The following is a 19,751-nucleotide window of genomic DNA, read 5'->3' as shown; positions in this document are numbered from 1 at the left end:
AATTCAAATGTGTATTTGTCAGCAGGACATCATTTTTACTATATACATTTTGAAAATGTGGCATTAGAAATAAATTGGATAATGAAGAATATATAAACCGCAGTGGAGGGACAAGCTGAAAGGGAAACAACAACATACAAACTGCATGTGAAAAACATTTGACTTGATATAAGAAGACAATTCCCACTCAACTCAGGAAGGATGCAGAACAAGTTCTGTCTGTCATGCAAAAATATATAACTGCTGTTGCTGCTGTTCTTTTCAGCTTTTTCTCCAAGATATAAAGAGAGACACTGTTGGCTTGAACCTCACTGAATTCCAGTAAATGTGTCATGTTTAGTTGTTAGGAATACACAAGTTCAGATTTTACGGAATGAGACGGATTAAATAAAAGAAGTTGCTTCTCAGAAAGAGAATATACAGGCCTCACAATCCCAATCGAAACTTATCCACAACTGATTATTCCTGGGTGATGCCAGTGCCACCCAGGCATTAACACAATTAATTACACCGCAGATGTTTCAAAGGGGCCCTGGCTTGCTTTGTATTTATGTTTTCTGGCATGGCTGCTTGACGCATTTTTCCCGCAGAACAATTCTTTCCACCATCAGCTGGACATGTTTAGTCTGTATGGACCTTGTGGTGTTTGAGTTCTGACTTCTAATACACCCTGGCTTCGTTATTAGGATCTTGTTACAAGGACCATGGAGAGGGGGTGATACGGGGGAGTAAATTGAGTAGCTAACGTGTCTGACCCCGGCACGTTATCAAGTCTGGTGGTCCCCCCCTCTTTTCTCCTTCACACTGCAAGGACATCTGGACCCTAAAGCTCATTCAGGCAGCAGTTTGTTTAAGCACATGGTGGTTTCTGTGGTCCAGTATAGCATCTAGTGCTGTGTTTTGATCAACTGTGTGTTTGAGAACGTGGAAGGGGGAGGAGGAACTGTTAGGGAGAGTGGTAAAGGCTTACAATGAAACATCAGCCATAAAATCGCTCAGCAGTGTTTGTGTAAACATGTCCTTGCCAGATGACTTCATTTCTAGGTATTTGTTTGTCAGTTTGAGTGCCCCTCCAATAATAAATAGGCCACCATGCATTCTGAAACACACTGACTGTGTGTGGCGTGATTGCGGGTGCATTTGAAAGAAAGAAAGAATGTTATAGGGAGCTTATTTGCAGTTCAACAGAGAGATAAAAATGTTTAAATTAAATAATCTATATGGTGATGTAAATGCACTGCAGAGCATAGACTCCCTAATCCATAGCAAAGTCCAGAGGCTAACTAAAAATAGCTACATAGCATATGATAACGCTGTGTAGCATTTTTTAAACAAGGCAATACAAGGTGCTTCGCATATCTCACAGAAAAAAGTCATTATTAGAACACGCAACTCAAAATAAAGCACAATTATTTAAAAAAAAAAGTTGCATTTAGGTTAATATGATTGTGCCTGACAACTTGTGTGCTGAAGAGGTGAGTGAGAAATGGATGTGAAGGTAGATATTACAGACTGTTATCACCAGATATCAATCAATTTGTGGCTATTTGAAAAATAACCAACATAGCTGTACCAGGTGGCACAAACTGGTCAAGAAGTCTGAAAAGGTCTCAGGGGCAAGGACATTTTCTGTTTTAAAGTTAAGATGTTATTTTTCTTTGGAATCAACGTGAAAAAAAAAAAAAAAGCACAACTATTGAGTTGAACAACATTTTAAGAGCATGTTTGATAGTTATTCTAGGAAAAGAATAAGAAAGTATAGACAGAATGATATGCTCTCATTGTACATTCAGTGTGTAAGAGGAATTTTACAGCTGCCATATCATCTTTCAGACTTTAAGCTGTGTAGAATCTACCTTGCTCATATGTCTTTGAACTTTAATAGTTTAAGGGCACATTCACATCAGCCTTTTTGATTCGAATCCAAGTCCGTTTGCTCAAAGTCCTCTTCATTTGGAGAGCTGTGAATGCCCCAAACAAATTCTGATTTGGACCAAAGAAGGGGACTTGGTCACCTTCACAAATGCAGGTCAGTGGGCCAAATACAGGAAGCAGACTACAAAAAAAGTGACTTCCTGCATTTGACAGGGCATTGCATTGTGGGTAAATATTTAGCAGTTGCATTAAGAGTCCTCTGCCTTGTCTGTTTTTCATACTGTGGTCATTGTTGTAGCATATTTCTGCAGTATACTTGCACAAGACAAAATAAAAATCCCAAAACGGCAATAGTTTCATCTCCATGTTTAGCTCGCAAGAGGAGGAAACTGAGTTTTCTTCTTCAATGCGGGTCTTGTCCTCTCTTTTGCTAAATACTTGTGCAGCTCCACCTTTGGTGGGAATTGGGATATATTATTGTAAAGATTTAGTGCGTTGACCAAAGTGCAGTGTGAACACAGTCTTGGTCTGCATGTATACACTCCCCTAAAACTGAGCCGAGTCCCTAATCAGGCCGAGCCTAACAGACTTTCCTGATGTAAATGCACCCTAACTCTAATAACCTGACCTCCTGGTGTTGTAAAATGCAGTTTTCAGAGAATAGGAGACAGCGGTATTTTAAGGGACTTTTAAAATATTCAACATTTTTCAGCTGTAGGCTGATTGAATTACAAGAGGAGAACTTAAAAATAGAGTCAATTTCAAAAAGGGTCCTGGGACCTCGTTTATGAAATCTATTAACCATGGAAGTCACAAATCACTGGATGTGCTTGGAAAGCATATTCTGGGTTCTTGTTTGTGGAAATTCTTATCTCTGTGTGTGCTTCTTTGTGTGTGCGCGTGTGTATAAACCTTGTGGGTGGTGGGTACACGCACACATGCACATCTGTGAGCCTGCGAGTGTATGTTGCATTAGCTCCCAGCACATTGCAGAAAAAGGCTTTTCTTTATTTTCCTATCCCTCCTAAATCTTCCTACATCTCTGCTGTGGTCCTCCCCCTGACAAAGCTGCTTGCCAGTCCCACTGAATAGCCCTGGCTCCTACAATGCACAGTAAATTTCTTGCACAATTAAAACAAGGAATGAAGCTACAAAAGGACCCCCAAACAATGGAGTCAGATGACAAAACAGCAAAGGAGACCACACTGGGCCGTTTGATTAAGCCATTGTTATGGTGCGAAAGGGTGCATAACATACACCTCTCCACAGCCCTTTTCTCACATATACCTCATGTCAATCAAGCAGGCCCTGCAGGCTAACAAGCTAAACACATGCACACATGTTGAACATAGTCCATCAGACTGAGGAAGAGCCTCCACACTTCCCTCACCTATGATACTTTGATGTTGTTGTTTTAATATTTACTTGATGGGAAGGGAAAAGGAAGGTTTTTCTTGCACAGTGATGGTCTTCATCTGAATTTATATTCTTTGTTCTCATCAGCTGTGGAGCCTGACATTAACTTTATGCCATTTTAATTTGAATGCAGCCATCTGAGATGTTATCATCTTTCTCTGCCCATGTATTTTAAGTCATGTGAGATCACGACCGCCTTTTCTCATTCTCTCACATACATCACCCCTTCCAAAGTTGATAAATTCCCACAGTGGCTGTTGACCCAGCTGCCTTTGTCAAGTGGTGCTACCAGCAGGTGCTGTTTTCACAGCCACCCTGGCAGTGGTACAAACTGTTTAGTAGCACTGCTGACCCCTGCCTGCTATTAACAGTGTTAGCTACAGCCCCCCCCCCCCCCCCCCCCCCCCCCCCCAATTCTCCAGGGACTCTTACTCTTTCTGTCTTTCCTTCACTTTCTGTTTTCTTCCTCCTTTTGCTCTTTTATCTACATGCAGCCTGCAACCACAAAAGCCAGCATGGATGGAGTCTAGAACTGGGTGCTGATGGGAGCATGGGAATCAACCCCCGCTACTTGTCCATCCCTTAAATGTGAAGCCATTTTAACATATGCAGTCACATTACTGCCATTTGTCACTGTGTCTGTCAGCATTTTAAGTACAATTTCCAACTGGAAAGTAAACAGTCCTAGTTATAATAAATAGTTAAGACAAAATGCTTGTTAACATACAGTGAAACTGAAATTAAGTACAATAGATGTCATTTTTAAGTAGGATTCAGATTAATTTGTTTACAAATTTAGAAGAACAAAAATATAATTGATTTTGGTTTAAACAAAATTCTGGTTGTAGGTACTTAACAGGGTCAGAAATCAGCTCCTGCCACTGACCAAATGCAGGTCAACGTGTGAAGTGACCGGTGAGTTTAATCAGTGGACAAGAAACCACTGAATTCTTTGAATCGTACAGAGTAGGGCACAAAAACTGTACATAACAATGGACTTACTGAGAATACCGTTTCGTTCATTTAGAAGATGGAAACAAAGGTGCTAATACTTTATTCTAGACAGCTAAAATCAACTTTGTTGTGGTAAATATTAATAGAAAATGTTGTCATGTAAACATTGTGCCATCCCATAAGTAGGTAATGAGTGGTCCAGAAAAGATGTTATTTTCATTTGAAACATAGATGTTGGTACCATCAGGAAATGTAAACATAAGAAGGAATTCACAAAGCTCTGTTGCCCGAAACTGCAGTTGCATAACTGGTGCAATGTGGTGTTACCTTGTGGGTGTAAAGAGATTTCATGGAAGGGAGAATCAAGATGTAATGACATTATCGGTGTATGATTCTGGTGATGGGAATGGATTTTGGATCCTCATAGAAGGAGAAATGCTGTGCATGTGTGTTTGTGTTTTGACTGTTTCCAGATGTGTGTGTCTCAAAGTTTGCTTCAAAAATGGCAATTTTTTTTTATGTTAAAGTCAGATTTTACACAAAAGTTACACGTAAAGCGCAAATGCAAAACGGTGGCTCATTTAAAAACAATGGTTTGTAGACTTTAAAATTCACCATTTAAAATAGCTGAATGAAGATTAAGTTGCTTTCCAGCTTTGGTCCTGACCTGCATCTGAATGAATGACCATTTGCTTCGTGTCTGTGATTGATGAGGCCTGTTCTCCCATGGCCTAAACATTACACACATACCCATGCATACACACACTTACACGCTGACATCACTCCTAATGCTTCTCAGCTCTCATATCAGCATCCTTTTACAGGAGTCCAGCTACTCTGCCTGCGTGTCTCCATATGCACACATGCTCTCATTGTCCCACGTTGTCCAATTTTTTTCACCTCAGGACAACAGTAATGTTTACACAATAATTTTTCTGCCTCTATCTCACCCTCTTTCTTACATGCACACTCTAATTTCTGCATGCATGATGTGTGTATATTTGCGTGTGGGCCAGCGGGCAACAGGCATTAACAGAGGCTTCACATTTGAACTTGATTATGCTCTCACTGTATTATTTCCAGATTTGTAGAGCGTGATATGAAATAATTCTGTTTCGTGCCTTTTGCCGACGTGCGTGTCTGGATGTTTGTCTTTAAAAATGGATTGATCACAGTGTGTCTCTGGTGCTCAGACTTGACACATATGGTGTGGAGATGTTTGTGTCTGTGTGCATATTCCAAACCATGTTTATATCTGTGGGGCCTTGTGTTGACTGTATATATTGTTTATTCCTTATATGTGGCAGTGTAACAATCAAAGCAATAAAACCACCTGGTTGAGATGGGTGTTGTCGCTCATGTGCAGTTGATAAGTAAATAATTAGAAAAAGATATCCAAGAAAACCATTTTATACTAGAGATGCAAAATGTACATCTCCAATGATTCCCCCACTGTTATATTAGGGATGGGGTGACACCCCGGACCCCCAACAGCAGGCCACACCCTCCTATTTAGGTCTGGTTGTTTTATATCGGAGCCAGATATAAAGTGTATAATGTAGCTTTCCAATAAAACAAATGCAGTCAGTTTTCATAATACATTGAAATGAATTAAGTGAAAAATGTATTTCCAACAGCCGTGATTCCCGTTCCTGACTCCATGAAGTGAAAGATTTTTATTTTGGTACAACTGGATATCTGCAGTGGTAGACAGTTAAATAGACATAGAGCTTACTTGAACTAGGAATTACTTATCTAAGTGATATGTTAAAGTAAAGACATGCAGTGATGATATCAAATGAGTATTTAATTCTGCCCCCAAAGATTCCTTACCATGGCATGTGGCACTTCTATTTCCATCATACTGACTTTCCCTTGTTCTCCTTAACAACTGTTGCAGGCCCTATGCCCCCAAGGAGTGCCAGCGTCAGGTGGAGCCACCAAAGCTGCTGATGACAGCTTGTTCCAGACACTGCAAGAATGGACACTGCACTCCTACTGGCAAGTGCTGCTGCAGCCTTGGCTGGGAGGGACCTTTGTGTCGAATTGGTTAGTAGTATTTGTAGTATCATTTGAATCAAAACTTGTGTTTTCTTTATGTTGCATGTGCAGATAAGCTCAGGAATGTTCAACACAACACAAACCTGCTTATTTTTTATCTTTTATTGTAAACATTAAAAGCCTGTTTTGATATTTTATGACTTAAATTCACCACTTTGTGTTTGATCACTGTTTTTCTGTGCCTGTAGCTAAATGTACACCAGCCTGCCGCAATGGAGGAGTGTGCATAGAGCCCGACAAGTGCCTATGTAAGAGCGGCTACTCTGGTGCTCAGTGTGAGAAGAGTGAACTGGGCATGCCCAACGACCAGGAAAAAGACAGCATTCTGGACCACATCATTGACATGACCTCATATCTGTTAGACCTGACCAGCTACATCGTATAGGGAAGCGCAGAGGGGGCCTGCTCCCCACTGCAATCTGATGTTGACACATATCTACCTATCACCACCAGCAGACTCTTAATGAGGTGTCATTAATGCAGCCGCTTGATGCCCCCACCCCCACACAGGCATGCACACACCAACGCCCAGATACACACAGGATCCTCGTCAGATTGCTTGGATCCACATCACCATACCAAACTCTTTTCTTCTCTCACCTATAAGCTATTTGCTCTTGAGCACCAGGCCTGGCATCCAAGCCGTGTTCACAATTCAAAGAGGCCTGCAGACATCAGTGAGTTGATTGACAAGCAAGTTATTGAATGCAAGTAATGGAAGTTCCACCAGGGCACTTCCTCACATGCCCAGGTTTGGCTCCACATGGACTGAAACTCCACAGGAATGGACTAATCTGACCCAGGACTCTGGATCCCATCAAGGGCCATCTTTTTGCTTGTTGTAAGACCCCCAAAAAAGGGTGTTGGAGGCATTTCAGTGGAGACAATTGATTGTTCAGGGACTCATTAAGGATTAAAAGCTATAAGGAGTGGCATGGCTCGAGATAATTTGTGTTCATGGTCTTTTCAAATCCAGAAAAATATGTCTACATATAGAAGTCTGCAGGGCTTTGTGCTGTGCTGGTTTAAAGGCTCTAAAAAGGATCATGTTGCCTCATCTGTGATTGCATTTATCAAAAACAAGAATAAACTTTCCTTTTAAACAGAGGGGGGGTTATACACAGAAGTTGAAAGGACTGAGTGAAAATAATGTCCAGTTTAATACAACCTGAAAGGAGTCTCTGGCACTGTATTCATTTTTTTTTCTTTCATTTTAATGGTCAAAATGAAATGACACATGTAATAAAGGCGGAATAAGTAGTTTCACATACACACACACCACACACACACACACTACATTATTACAGATATTGTTTAACAAACTCCTTTCATTGTGTCACACACTGAAACTAAAATCCGAACTCAAAACTACAAAGGGAAGAGAGAGTGCGGTGATGTATATTTCCAATAGAGCTTACCTAAGTACTACTTAGTATGGCAAAAAAAAAAAAAGCTATAGCATTACTATTGTTATCATAGAGGAGGGTTTATTTTTTTAAGCGTAATAATATATGGGAGAATTTGGTGTTTATAGAAGGCAGTTTTACACAAGCTTGTCAGGTCATGTCATTTCATGTTGTACATATTGCAGCTTTTATGAAACACACATGAGAACTTATTTTTCCCCTTATTTCACTTGTTTCCTCCGTGTAAAAGCCATGCATGTCTGTGCCTGCATAAAGTAATTCAGAGCAGTTGGCGAAGTCCGTCTAGTTGTTACCCCTGACATATGGTTATATTACCACTTTCAAAAATGTCTCTGTTATAAGATGATCAAAGATCCTGTCTGACCTCAAAGTCCCTGTAGAAGCAGCTTGTAGTCAGAAGCAGATCCTACACATAGAGAGCAGATTTTGGATTATCTTTAAGGGAAAAAAAAGTCAAGTTTGAACACTCTAATGAGCATCTGATTTTTACATAATGCCAGAAAACAGGCTGAGGTTGTCTGAAACTGTGTTAGTCCAGGTGTTTTTTTGATGCCAGACTGAGGTCCACACATGCAGCACACATACATTACACCTGGATTCTTTAGAGTCAGTGATGAACTGTGTTGACAGAACCACCAGTTCTGTGCTTCAGCTCAGACATGACAAACACTTTCTCCCTTGTATTTACTTTGGGAAGCAGGTTACAAGTAATGCGGTAAATTGAAGTTCAGCATCTGTGAGTTATACGTTGTTCATCTCCTGCTTCGCTTGTGTTTTCTGATATAGACAAACACTGCCTGGTTTTAATATATCAAAATGGATTCATGCTGTAAAATGAAAAAAAAAATTCATAACTTTTTTTTTTAGCACTTAATGTGAAAGTTGCATTGTAGCTGCTGAAATGGCATGGTGTGAATAGAATAACCATTTTCATTATTTAAGTAGTTACACAAATAAAATAATTATTTAAGTTCTCCATGTTGTTTTTACTATTGTACTGTATGTGACAATTTGTTTATGCCTGTATTGTAAATAAAACTAGGGATAACTTTTTCTCTTCATAAATATCAATATGTCTATTAAAATTTATAGCATGTCTGAATCGTCTCCTTATTTTGGGCTTAGAAGTATTATTTCCAATATCCAAAGATAATTGATATGAACCTCGATAAGAATGAAAACTGTGGAAACAACTTGTGTCTGTGTATATATGTGTGTTTGTATATATATGTATATATATGTATAAATATATATATATATATATATATATATATATATATATATATATATATATATATATATATATATATATATATATATATATACATATATATATATACATATATATTTATATATAATATTTGGGGTTCTGTTGGATTTTTGTTTCCCGTCAACAGCTCATCACTGGCTGTCGATACTCCATAACCAGCTTCAGCAAGTAGTATGAAGCTTTTCAAGATTTTTTATTTAGTTGTTACAGCACTTTTAATTTGCACATGAAATTAAATGTTAGCTAAGATTTTAATTTCAGCATAATTTGGAACATCATTCAATCAGAAATCTGTGGTAAACTTATAATACAAAATCAGGCTGGTTACCAGCAACATTTCCATCAATGTTTGCTTCCTTCCATCAGGTGAAAATGGAGACAAAATGTATATTTATGCTTTAAAACAACAGCCGCTGTGTCTGCACAACCCAGGATTTTCCCTTTATTCTTGCTTTAAATGGAAAAGCTGCCCACAGAGTAGTCAGAGAGGAATGAGCTGATTGAAGCTGTGCGATGTCGTCATGCTGTGTCATGCCGTCATTCCAGGCTCGGGGTTAAAATTCCTCATTTTAGGGAAAATTCCTCCCTGTTTTTCAGAAGCACACACGAGTGCACGGAAGCACACATGCAAGACCGTCTGCTGATGGCAACATTAATTTCCTTCTTAAAATACCAATGAGGCTTTTGTGTTGTATAATGATAAATGAGTGGAGACCACCCACCTCACTCTGCTCTCATTTACACAAACACACTCACACAAAAGTGCGTACACTGCCATATTTAGAGTAACGCGATACAAAGTTGTCTATGCAACTTTCAGATCCAATCAAAATTGCATAAAGTGGAACTGTCCAATAGTGCTGCATGGTCCAACATATATTTTAGTTTATACTGTATCTGTGGCATGAATCATTACTTTTCATTTGGAATAGTTTTCCTTTTCCCTCCCAAAGGGCTCTTGTCCGGCTATCTTTCCAAAACAGTGTAATTCAGTACTTTGAATAAACATGAGAAGTCTGTATACCAAATATTTGTAGGACTGAGATGGCTGGAAGTGCATGTTATAATATTGTATACATGACTGAGAGTCCGCACAGGCAATACTTATAGGGTAATAGGAGGACATTTGCAGAGCAGGAAAACAACAGCTCTGTGATGAAAACAAGACACATTATTCTTCTCAACCAGAACAAATTGAACAGTCATTCATTATACTGTATTAACTTCTCTTTCTATTTTTTGGTAATTAGGGCCTTTGGGAACTACAATCAATACTCACTGCCAGTTAAAACAATTATTTAGTTTGGACAATAGCTTGTGTTTTGGTGAAACATTTAACAGATAAAGCCAATTTTTAAAAATTCTGTACTAATTACTGTCCATCAGTTTGCTGTGGTACCTGCTGTCCAGGCTGCCGGGGTGTGGGAATACCACCTTGGTATGTATTTATCTAGGTTGTCTCCAAGGTGTCTGAGTAGCTTGATTGCAGCGGTCTGGAGCACCTTCTCCTTTTCCATTCATTCATCAAATAGCTCAGTGAATTTCAGGGCCACCCAGGCTTCCCTGCCTCCAGCAACCTTCTGCAGAGCCAGGTGAATGTTTCCTAGCCATGTCCATCCACCCCTAAGAGACACACCTCCCCACAGCAGGCCCTTGGTTTGCCCTGAGGCATTTACCCAGTAGGATGTGTCCTGGAGGCATCTGTATGCACATAGGCAAGTTAAACTAGATCCTGTCAGGTCAGATGGATGGTAAGCCCAGTTACCAGGTTGGAGAAAAATTAACTCTTGTTGTTTGCTTACCTGGTCATTATCTAAAGTTCAAAACAATAGGTATGACCTAAGATGTTGACTGACTGGTCAACTGTTTGGCAAAGTTAACACAGCACTGTGTGCCTAGTAGTTGATCTTACTATGATCAGCCAAGATAGACTCTCCCAGAACCTGAAGGGAGAATACTATCCTTTGCTGGCATAACACCATAATGTAGAAGTACTGCTTCACTTTCAAGCCTGTGGAACTTGATACGGGATCCCAGAGATGTTTATGTGTCTGGTGTGACAAAATACTTTTAAAGCCATACAAATATACTGTATGCTCATGTGCTCATTAAAAGCATTAACTCTAGAAAGCCAAACATACCACATTTGATACGTACAGTTTCTGCAACATTTTGCATGACTTTATGGTTGAAACTTTACTTAAAACCCTGTTGTGACCATGTAATACTGGTCTCCCGCCTCCTGGAGGACACCAGAAAGCAGATTACTCTACAATCATTTTGACCTTTCACATAATAATAAATAGTGAAAATACCAAAAAAAAATTTTTTTTTTCTTTTTCAGATTTTGTTAAAAGGCCAAATAAAGACTTCATATTAAGAAAAAAATGGATTTTTCTGTCCAGTGGTTCCAAAGTTGGGCTTTAGAGGGTTAACCATTAGAACGAATTAACACCTTTTTTTTTTCTCTCTACTTTCTTCCTTTTCTCCATATCCACTCAATCAAATCAATTTTGTTGATGAAGTGAGTCATTTCGTCCCACTGTCACCGTGTGCTTGTTCTCTGCAGAACCCTGATTGGGGCTCTTAACTTGATGTCCACTAGAATTAATTGTGACATCCCCAGACTCACCTTGCATAATGAATAGTTGTTTCCACTGTGATCCAATTACTGAACCGCTTCCCCACAATACTGCAAAACAGTGAAAATCACTGGTGAACATGTCCTATGCAGTACATTTAGCTGAGTCTCACGTCATGTGTCAGCTTCTGAATTCATTTGGAAGAAGGCTGCTCAGCTGTGACTGTGTAAATTGCAGTGCAATTGCAATGTAATGCAAACTGCAGTGTGTGTGTCTCTTACTTCAAATTTTTTTTATTTATTTGTATGTATTGGATGAGATATTCACTCAAGTCCTGTATGCCTGTAACTGCCTTGTTTTCTGTGTAGTGGCATGTTTATCTGAGTTTGTGTCGGTTTCTCAGCTCTATGTCTGGTTTTCTTGTACCCTAAATGTGCAGTGTATTCTATGACCTCATGTGTTTACTCTAGTGAGTACTACTGGTAAAACACATAAGAGTGGCATCTGAAATCTCACATTAACTGTCTCCCAGACACTTGCAAACTTGTTTTCCTAACCGATTGATACTGCTGACCTTCTTGCTACCTCATCAATCTCTTAGTTCATTGCACAATAAAATGAAGAGCACTTGCAAACCACTTCTGAAGATGATTGAGTTTCAATCTCTGCCCTTTTACTTTTTTTAAAAAAAACTTTATCACACCAGCTTTTATGTGTTTAGTGTTTCACTTTTCCTCAATTTACTTAATAGGTCACATTTTCCATTCTTTCTGTGAGCCCACTTACTCATCTTCAGCTTCTTCTCTTCAGCTTCATTCCTTATTTTCTACTCTCATTTCATTCTCCCTCCTCCCTCTACGCACCTAGATTCAGAGCTTGTTTACTCTCCCAGACCACGGCACTGACTCGCATCCATGAAATGATGCAATTAAGGTTCCCACTGGGGCTCAATCTGTCATGTTAACACATGCTGAACCCCCACAGCGGACTGAGAGCAGTGCAGAATGTTGGGGCGACAGGTAAGAAGGTGAAGGGTGGTAATAAGAAAAAGAGAGGGGGATTATGGAAACTGGTGTCCCTAACTACAGGAGAAGCAGGATTATGCAAAGAACCTTCATTGAGAAAACTGCAGCTGTGTGCTTGTGTGTTGTTGGTTAAAGAGAGGAGGTAAGATGTTATCACTAGTTATCCCTTCCTACCTTCTGACAAGTGCTTGTAGACATCTCAAAAGTGGCAAACATGAATTTTCTGATATGTCCACATAATGCATTACATTGGTGTGCAATGACCTTGCATTGTTTAGATTGTCAAATCGCAATGCTTCCCAGCAAACACAAGACATCCACAGATAATGTTTTTATTGCTCAATCAGGTCAGCCCATCAGAGCCTTTGTTTAGCACATAAAAAGAGCTTGAACTTGGAGCCGTGTTTGAATATCATACGGTCTGGATTTGGACCAAAATTAAACTGAGCTAGGCGTCGTTGATGACTTTTGGGCAAATTCTGATCAATGGGCTTTGAATATATTGTTCTGCAGGTACGGCACTACCTCTCCATAATTACCACTTAAATAAAGTTGAATTATCCTCTTTACACCAGTGAAACGAAGCGTGGATGAACATTTACAAAGCTATTACTTATTTTAGAGTGAGACTGAAATGCAATGTGCTTATTAGACAGTAGATGCTGCAAGTTATTTGGAAATTCTACCTTCTTCATAATTCTTGCTATCCTGAGGTTAATAATTTTGCAAACCCCAAAGCATCTTTTTTGTCTCATTTTTTACCACATTAATGAGATTCATCTAACTTATTCTATTCTCTGTGATCCCAGGTTCAGTTCGAAAACCTCGAAAAGCAGAAGGATTCACTCGTCGTCATTGGTCAATCATACTGCATGTAAGTAAAGGTGTTTCTGTGAGATGTATGCAAAAGCATCAATGCATGGTGCCTCTCCACAAGTTTGCATCCATGTCTCAAAGTGCATCTCACTGATCTATATGAACATGTGTGTGGCTGTCAAAGACAACATGCCACTCCTGGTCTGCTTCCCTTCCCTGATCCTAAGTTGCGCAAGGTAAACAGCCAGTGTCGGCTGGAATGGACCACCTAAGTATAAGTTTCCATGTGGGGGTATATCCTCTAAGCACAGCAAGGAAATTTTCCGAAACACATTAAAGGAAGTTATGTAAATGGTTTACGGCAGTGCTCGTGTGGCTGTATTGTTACATCAATCTGTATACACTGTGGCTCATCTTGGCAGGGGCCTTTGTTTGTCTTCACTCTTAATCTGCAACGCTCATCTAGAGCTTACATCACTCAGAGTCAACAGAGGGACATCCCCCTTAGTCTCACCGCTAACACAAGGGCTAACACTGGGGTCAAACGGCCTGTTTGTGTGCTTGTGTTTGAGAGTGTTTCTGTATTTGTGTTAACCAGAAAGACCCGGCATAACCGAAAGAGGTCAGCATGTTGGCTAAAAGTGTCTGCTGATGTTCACAGGCACCTAAGCATCACAGCATGTCTAACGTCCTCTGTTTGCATCTTTTTTGTATCTCTTAAGTACCTGGGAGACATCCTTCAGCATTTTGCCTGCTCCAGGTAACCACATGCATTTCCTGATAAATTCTTCACTCATATTGGGGTTTTTCAAACATTGACTTCCTTCTGCAAGTTTCATGCCTTTGAAAATTCAGAAAAGGGAACATTAAAAGTAAAAAGAAAGAGAGGCACATTGTGGTTTTCTGCAGCAGCTGTGGGGCAAGCTTGTCTTCTGCGAGTCCATGCCAGCAAGCATCGCAGAAGCCTGCTGCCTTGTTATCTGTATAAGCATGGTTCATTCTGGGGCTATGTGCTACGTGCACCAGTTTATCACACATCGCGAGGATGTAGGTTAAGACTTTGCACAAGCACACACAGAAGCACAAGCTACATTCACACATAGCTGGTAGAATGACAAAAATATTGCAGCGCATACATCTGCATGAACTGTGCTTTTTGTCATTATTGTCTAGAGTTACCACTCATGAAACAGCAAAACTCATTAATATTTTTACCCATTAATTTCACAGTAAAAACAAAACCCAAAGAATTTTTCTGCATCTTGCTGATATTTAACACAAAATCTGGTAAAAAAAAAAAAAAATTGGTAAAAGTTCTGAGAGGAAGCTGGTCAACCCAGACCACCGGGATCTGATGCAGCTCCAGCTTTTCTTTCCTCTTCTGAAGAGTGAAAACTATTTTTTAAAAAGTCAGATTTCTTGAGAGATGCAGCGTGAATGCAATCTTGGACTTGTCTAAGAAACTACCACAATGTGAATGAGTGTTAAAAGCATGTTTATTCGTTTGCTTCACATCTCATTTACATGTACCGCCCCATGTCTGTGTCCCCACCCGGCCCCTCGTGAAAAATATTCAGGACCAGTCCCTACTTCTAGTCCATTACTGAAATGCTGTGTCCCTCAAATTCCCTAGACACCATCAATACAGCAGCTGCTGTGCGATAAAGCAAATGTTTAAAAAAGTCAGATGTTATGCAGTTTCCTTTCACACATGATTTTCTGAAGATGAAATGCTGAGAAATGTCAGCTGAAATCAACTACAATGCATTAAATGATCAACTATTTATGTCAAGTTTGGTTTATATCAAAGTAAAACCTTTTAATATGTAACTTTCACAATGATTAAAAAAAAACTCGTACAAATGAATCAACATTTATTGTACAGCTAGCTGGAAAAGAAAGGCTGGCTAAACAAAAATTAGGGCTAAGCAATACAAATCTTTTGCAAAGACACATGGCCTCTCTATCAAACCCACACATAATCACACAAATGCACCCCCATAAAGCCAACTCCAACATCAAAACGCACTCTACAAAATGGAATACATAAATCAATTGAGTTTTATTCCAGAAAATGAAGGATTACAGACTTTTGTCAGCAAAATATTATGCTGAAACAGAAATACAGCTTGTTCCTTAAAGAGAAAAAAAAAAGGAGAAAGAAAGCAATCATCAATTTATTCTCATCAGTGCTACGTAAGGTAAAACACAAGTGGTTTATAGATTTACTTGGCAAATCCATGGTGCTTTTTGCATGGCTAAGGGTTTTTTGGTGGTGCTGCATCAACATTGCCAAGGCCTTAATCCTTCGTTTTGGTACAGAGACTGCCTGTGGTGGTGGTGTGCTGTGTGCATCCTAATCTCTCCAAAGCTCTGTGTCTAATGGCTGCATTGCCTTGCTGTACACTGTGTACCTTCACTTTAGCTGCAGCCTAAATGGCATGACAAAGTGGTGACAGGAAGAGGTTGTGACACAAATAGACTGGAAAGAAAAGAAAAAGTTAAAAGGTTTAATGGTAAAATTTCTTTTTGCCACCTCCCTTTCAGATGTATTCATGTTTGCAACAAATTATATGAAGAAAGCTTATCATGCATGGATTTTGTTTTCCCTGCTAGTTTTGATGTGATCGATCCATCGTTAAGTGTCGGTCATGTCTTAGTCATCATGATCAGGCGCTGAAAATATTGCTTATCCACAAAATGAGGAAAAAAAAGTAGAAATTTCTGAGAGCAAATAATCTGTTTACTTTGTTTGTTTCTCAACACATCACTAAAACAACAAGTGTATGGCTTTAAATGGTTCATAACTATTTGTAATTACCCTTAAAATACCTTGTCCGAACTGATATTTTCTGCTGTTTGATTTTCACTCATTTATTAGGTAACACACTGTTGTGAAGTCATCTTAATCTGAATTTCTGTGCTTCCTCTGCAGGCTTGTGGAGGACAATGTATATGTCCCACTGACACAAAGCAGCCAAGTTGTGTCTTGTGTGGCTTATCAGGATTGTTCAGGTTTCATCGCACACAACAACTATCAAATATCAAAGTTTTATATATCTTTGTTCTCACATTGGTCCTGAAACAACAAAGAGTAAAGGGAAATACTATTATTTTCGCATATTGATATTAAAAGAATAAACACATATTGCACACTTTGTTGAATATTATTTGTTCCTTATAATTTCCAATTTACAGTTAAGATGTTGTCCTGCCTTTTCTTTTGCAGCTGTATGTTGCTCTTGCTTTGAGTGTTTGTTTGCTTTTCCTTTGTTTCACTTTGCTTTTCTGCTCTCCTCCACACTCCCCCTTGTTTTGTTTCCTGTCGTCAGACACACATAACCTAGAAATAGTAAAATAAAAAAAATAAAATAAAAAAAAAAGACCTACACGAGCATCAAAAGGACTTAAAATCCACAAAGTTGTATTTCTACTATATCAACTCAGATCCTCTTGGAAAAGTAAACAAATTTGACACAATGTGCAAAGCAGATCACGATGCTGCCTGCTAGGATGCTGGACAAGGCAAGTTTTGTAAAGAGTAAATTTGGTGCAGGCTTTTTCACTAAGCTGAGGGCTTGAAAAGCAAATGTGATGGTTTACATTAATGCAGTGAAGACTCAGAGTGAAACTAAATTAATGTAAACATGACAGCAGCAGACTGATTATGTGTGTAGCATGGTGGTTTAGTGATGAGCTCTGTTGCATCACAGCATTAAAGTTAGTGTCTTAATGTCATGATGTTTCCATGTTGCCTGTGCCACTCCAAAGACATCCATGCTGGGCATCTTAAATTTTTGGCTGAACAGGATCAACAGTAAAGTGGATGGATGGATGGATGGATGGATGATATGTACCTCACACAAAGGTATTGCTTGGGTTAGGGTGCTATCCAGTTGCTCGGATGTGACGTGGTACCATAAAGCAGATTGCAGCTGTCATGTGATGCTCCGGGCTGGGTGTAGTTTCTTAGAACACTGCAGGCCAACCACAATTTCATGAATGTGCATAATAAATGTCAGTGTGTCAGCAAAACAAGTCAGAAGCACAGAATTTTAAGGTCAGAAATGTCTTAAGAGCTGCTTTGACAAGGTTTTATTATTATTATTAATAGAGTTGAATTATGTGTGAAAATTATTATCTTATTTTTCTTTTTATATTCCAGGCCTACTTATGTTTCAGAAGCAAGTGTGTGTGTTTGGCACTGCAATGAAAAGTTGACAAGATGAGCAGGTCAGTATAGTTTTCAAATCTGCTAAAAAGAGAAATTCAAAATGCATTAGCAAAGTATAGTATATATATATATATATATATATATATATATATATATATATATATATATATATATATATATATATATATATATATATATATATATACTATACTTTGCTAATGCATTTTGAATTTCTCTTTTTGAATCTTTATATATATATATATATATATATATATATATATATATATATATATATATATATATATATATACATACACTACTCATACTTTCAGGTGAAATTTATGGAAAATGCAATATGTTCATGCTACAGTGATATAATATCATAAAAGTAAGACATTTAAGTAGAAGGATGCACTACTGATTTCCTCATCTCAAAAAATTCATTCAACACAAAAGGTAACAACAATGGTAGTTACACCACAACAAAAAATGTGAACGTCTTAATATCTCGTCATGTGCCCTTGAGCATCAATTACAGCTTGACAACGACGTCTCATGCTGTTCACAAGGCAACTTATTGCCTGCTGAGGCATGGCATCCCACTCTTCTTAAAGGGCAGCCCTCAGGTCATTGAGGTTCTGGGGTGCAGGGTCTCGAGCCTCTACACGACGGCTCAGCTGATCCCACAGGTTTTCAATGGGATTCAGGTCTGGAGAGAGTGCAGGCCATTCCATTTGAGGTACACCAGTCTCCAACAGCCGTTCCCTGATGATGCGGCCTCGATGAGCAGGAGCATTGTCGTCCATGAAGATGAAATTAGACCTGTGCTGTTCATGTAGGGGCACAATCACTGGATTAATGATGTTATTCAGGTAGTATGGGCTTGTCACTGTACCATTCACAAAGTGTAGGGCAGTTCTGTACCAAGTGGACACCCCTGCCCACACTGTAACACCGCCACCACCAAAAGCTCGCCTGGTGACAACAGTGGCTGATGCATAGCGCTCTCCCTGACGTCTCCAACATCGTTGCCGGCCATCATTTCTGCTCAGTGTGAATCGACTTTCATCAGAGAACAGCACTGAGGCCCACTGGTTCCTCGTCCAGCGTAAATGCTCCCTGGCCCATGCAAGACGATGATGCCTGTGCCTGGTGGTGTGGTCAGGTACCCGTGCAGGTCGTCTAGCACGCAGACCACGCTGATGGAAACGGTTTCGAATGGTCTGACGTGACACTTGGGTGCCTCTCACCTCTCTTAAACGTGCCTGGAGTTGAGTGGCATTCATCATCCGGTTTCTCAGGGCAGTGTTCACAATGTAGCGGTCATCAGCACGGGATGTGGCCAAAGGACGTCCACTTCTAGGCCTTTCTGTGACTCTTCCAGTCTCTCCATATCTCTGTTGCAACCTGCTGATGACACTCTGTGACACTCCAAGCTCAGTGGCCACTTCTGTCTGAGAACGTCCTGTTTGAAGCATCGCAATGGCAAGGGACTGTTGTTCCATTGTTAGGTGTCGTCTTGGTCTCATGATGTCAAAATGTGAACAGCATGATGAGGACAACTGTTTAAACACCAGCTCTAATTGAACCAGGACATTTATTGGTCAATTCAAGGATCACACACCTGCTGTGATTTTTGCCGTTAAGCTCCTTGTTAGAGAAGAGCAACTTGTGCAAAATTTATTGAAACATTTAACAGTTGGACATGTGCATTTAAAAGCTTAGAGAAGATCACATTAAGTTCACCTGTACAGGTTTGAATGCATTTTAGGCTTGTTGTGAAATTTCACCCAAAAGCTGAATATCCCTAACTTTTTGTGAATAGTGTATATATGAAAGTTATAATTATTATACAAACAACAAGATAAAAATAAACTAAACCTTTGTATTTGTTACCTGATTGGTTTTGTTTAATTGTAAAATTGGATGTTTATTATAAGAAAACAAGCTGGTAAAATATAATAAAAAACAAACAAACATAAAATAAGGTTCTGCCCAGCATTTGAGCCTGGTTCAGGTCTGGACTTTAACTGGACCATTGCTGCTAATGTGCTGCTGCATGTGCTTCAGAATATCGTCCTGTTGCATGTCCTGATTTTTGCTGAGTCTTTAGCCGTCTTCACATTTTACCCTAAAATACTTGAGTCAAAC

At 39.3% G+C, this 19,751-nt stretch overlaps 1 protein-coding gene across 1 annotated transcript in view; it reads left to right on the top strand.

Moving 5' to 3' along the window:
- The window catches only part of hhip (hedgehog interacting protein), a gene marked incomplete at its 5' end in the record, with an annotated part of 33,024 nt that extends 24,275 nt beyond the window's left edge, over positions 1–8,749 (top strand). Inside the window, 2 exons of the mRNA XM_079261411.1 lie at positions 6,146–6,294; positions 6,495–8,749. Coding sequence (XP_079117537.1) covers positions 6,146–6,294; positions 6,495–6,691 — 346 coding nt within the window. The 3' untranslated portion in view covers positions 6,692–8,749. The remainder of the gene's footprint in view (positions 1–6,145; positions 6,295–6,494) is intronic.
- Between the last annotated feature and the right edge of the window lie 11,002 nt (positions 8,750–19,751).

This window comes from Telmatherina bonti (assembly GCF_933228915.1).
Source record: "Telmatherina bonti genome assembly, chromosome: 3".
Classification (NCBI taxonomy): Eukaryota; Metazoa; Chordata; class Actinopteri; order Atheriniformes; family Telmatherinidae; genus Telmatherina; species Telmatherina bonti.
The sequence above is the reverse complement of the archived record's forward strand: the minus strand, read 5'-3'. Positions and strand labels throughout refer to the sequence as shown.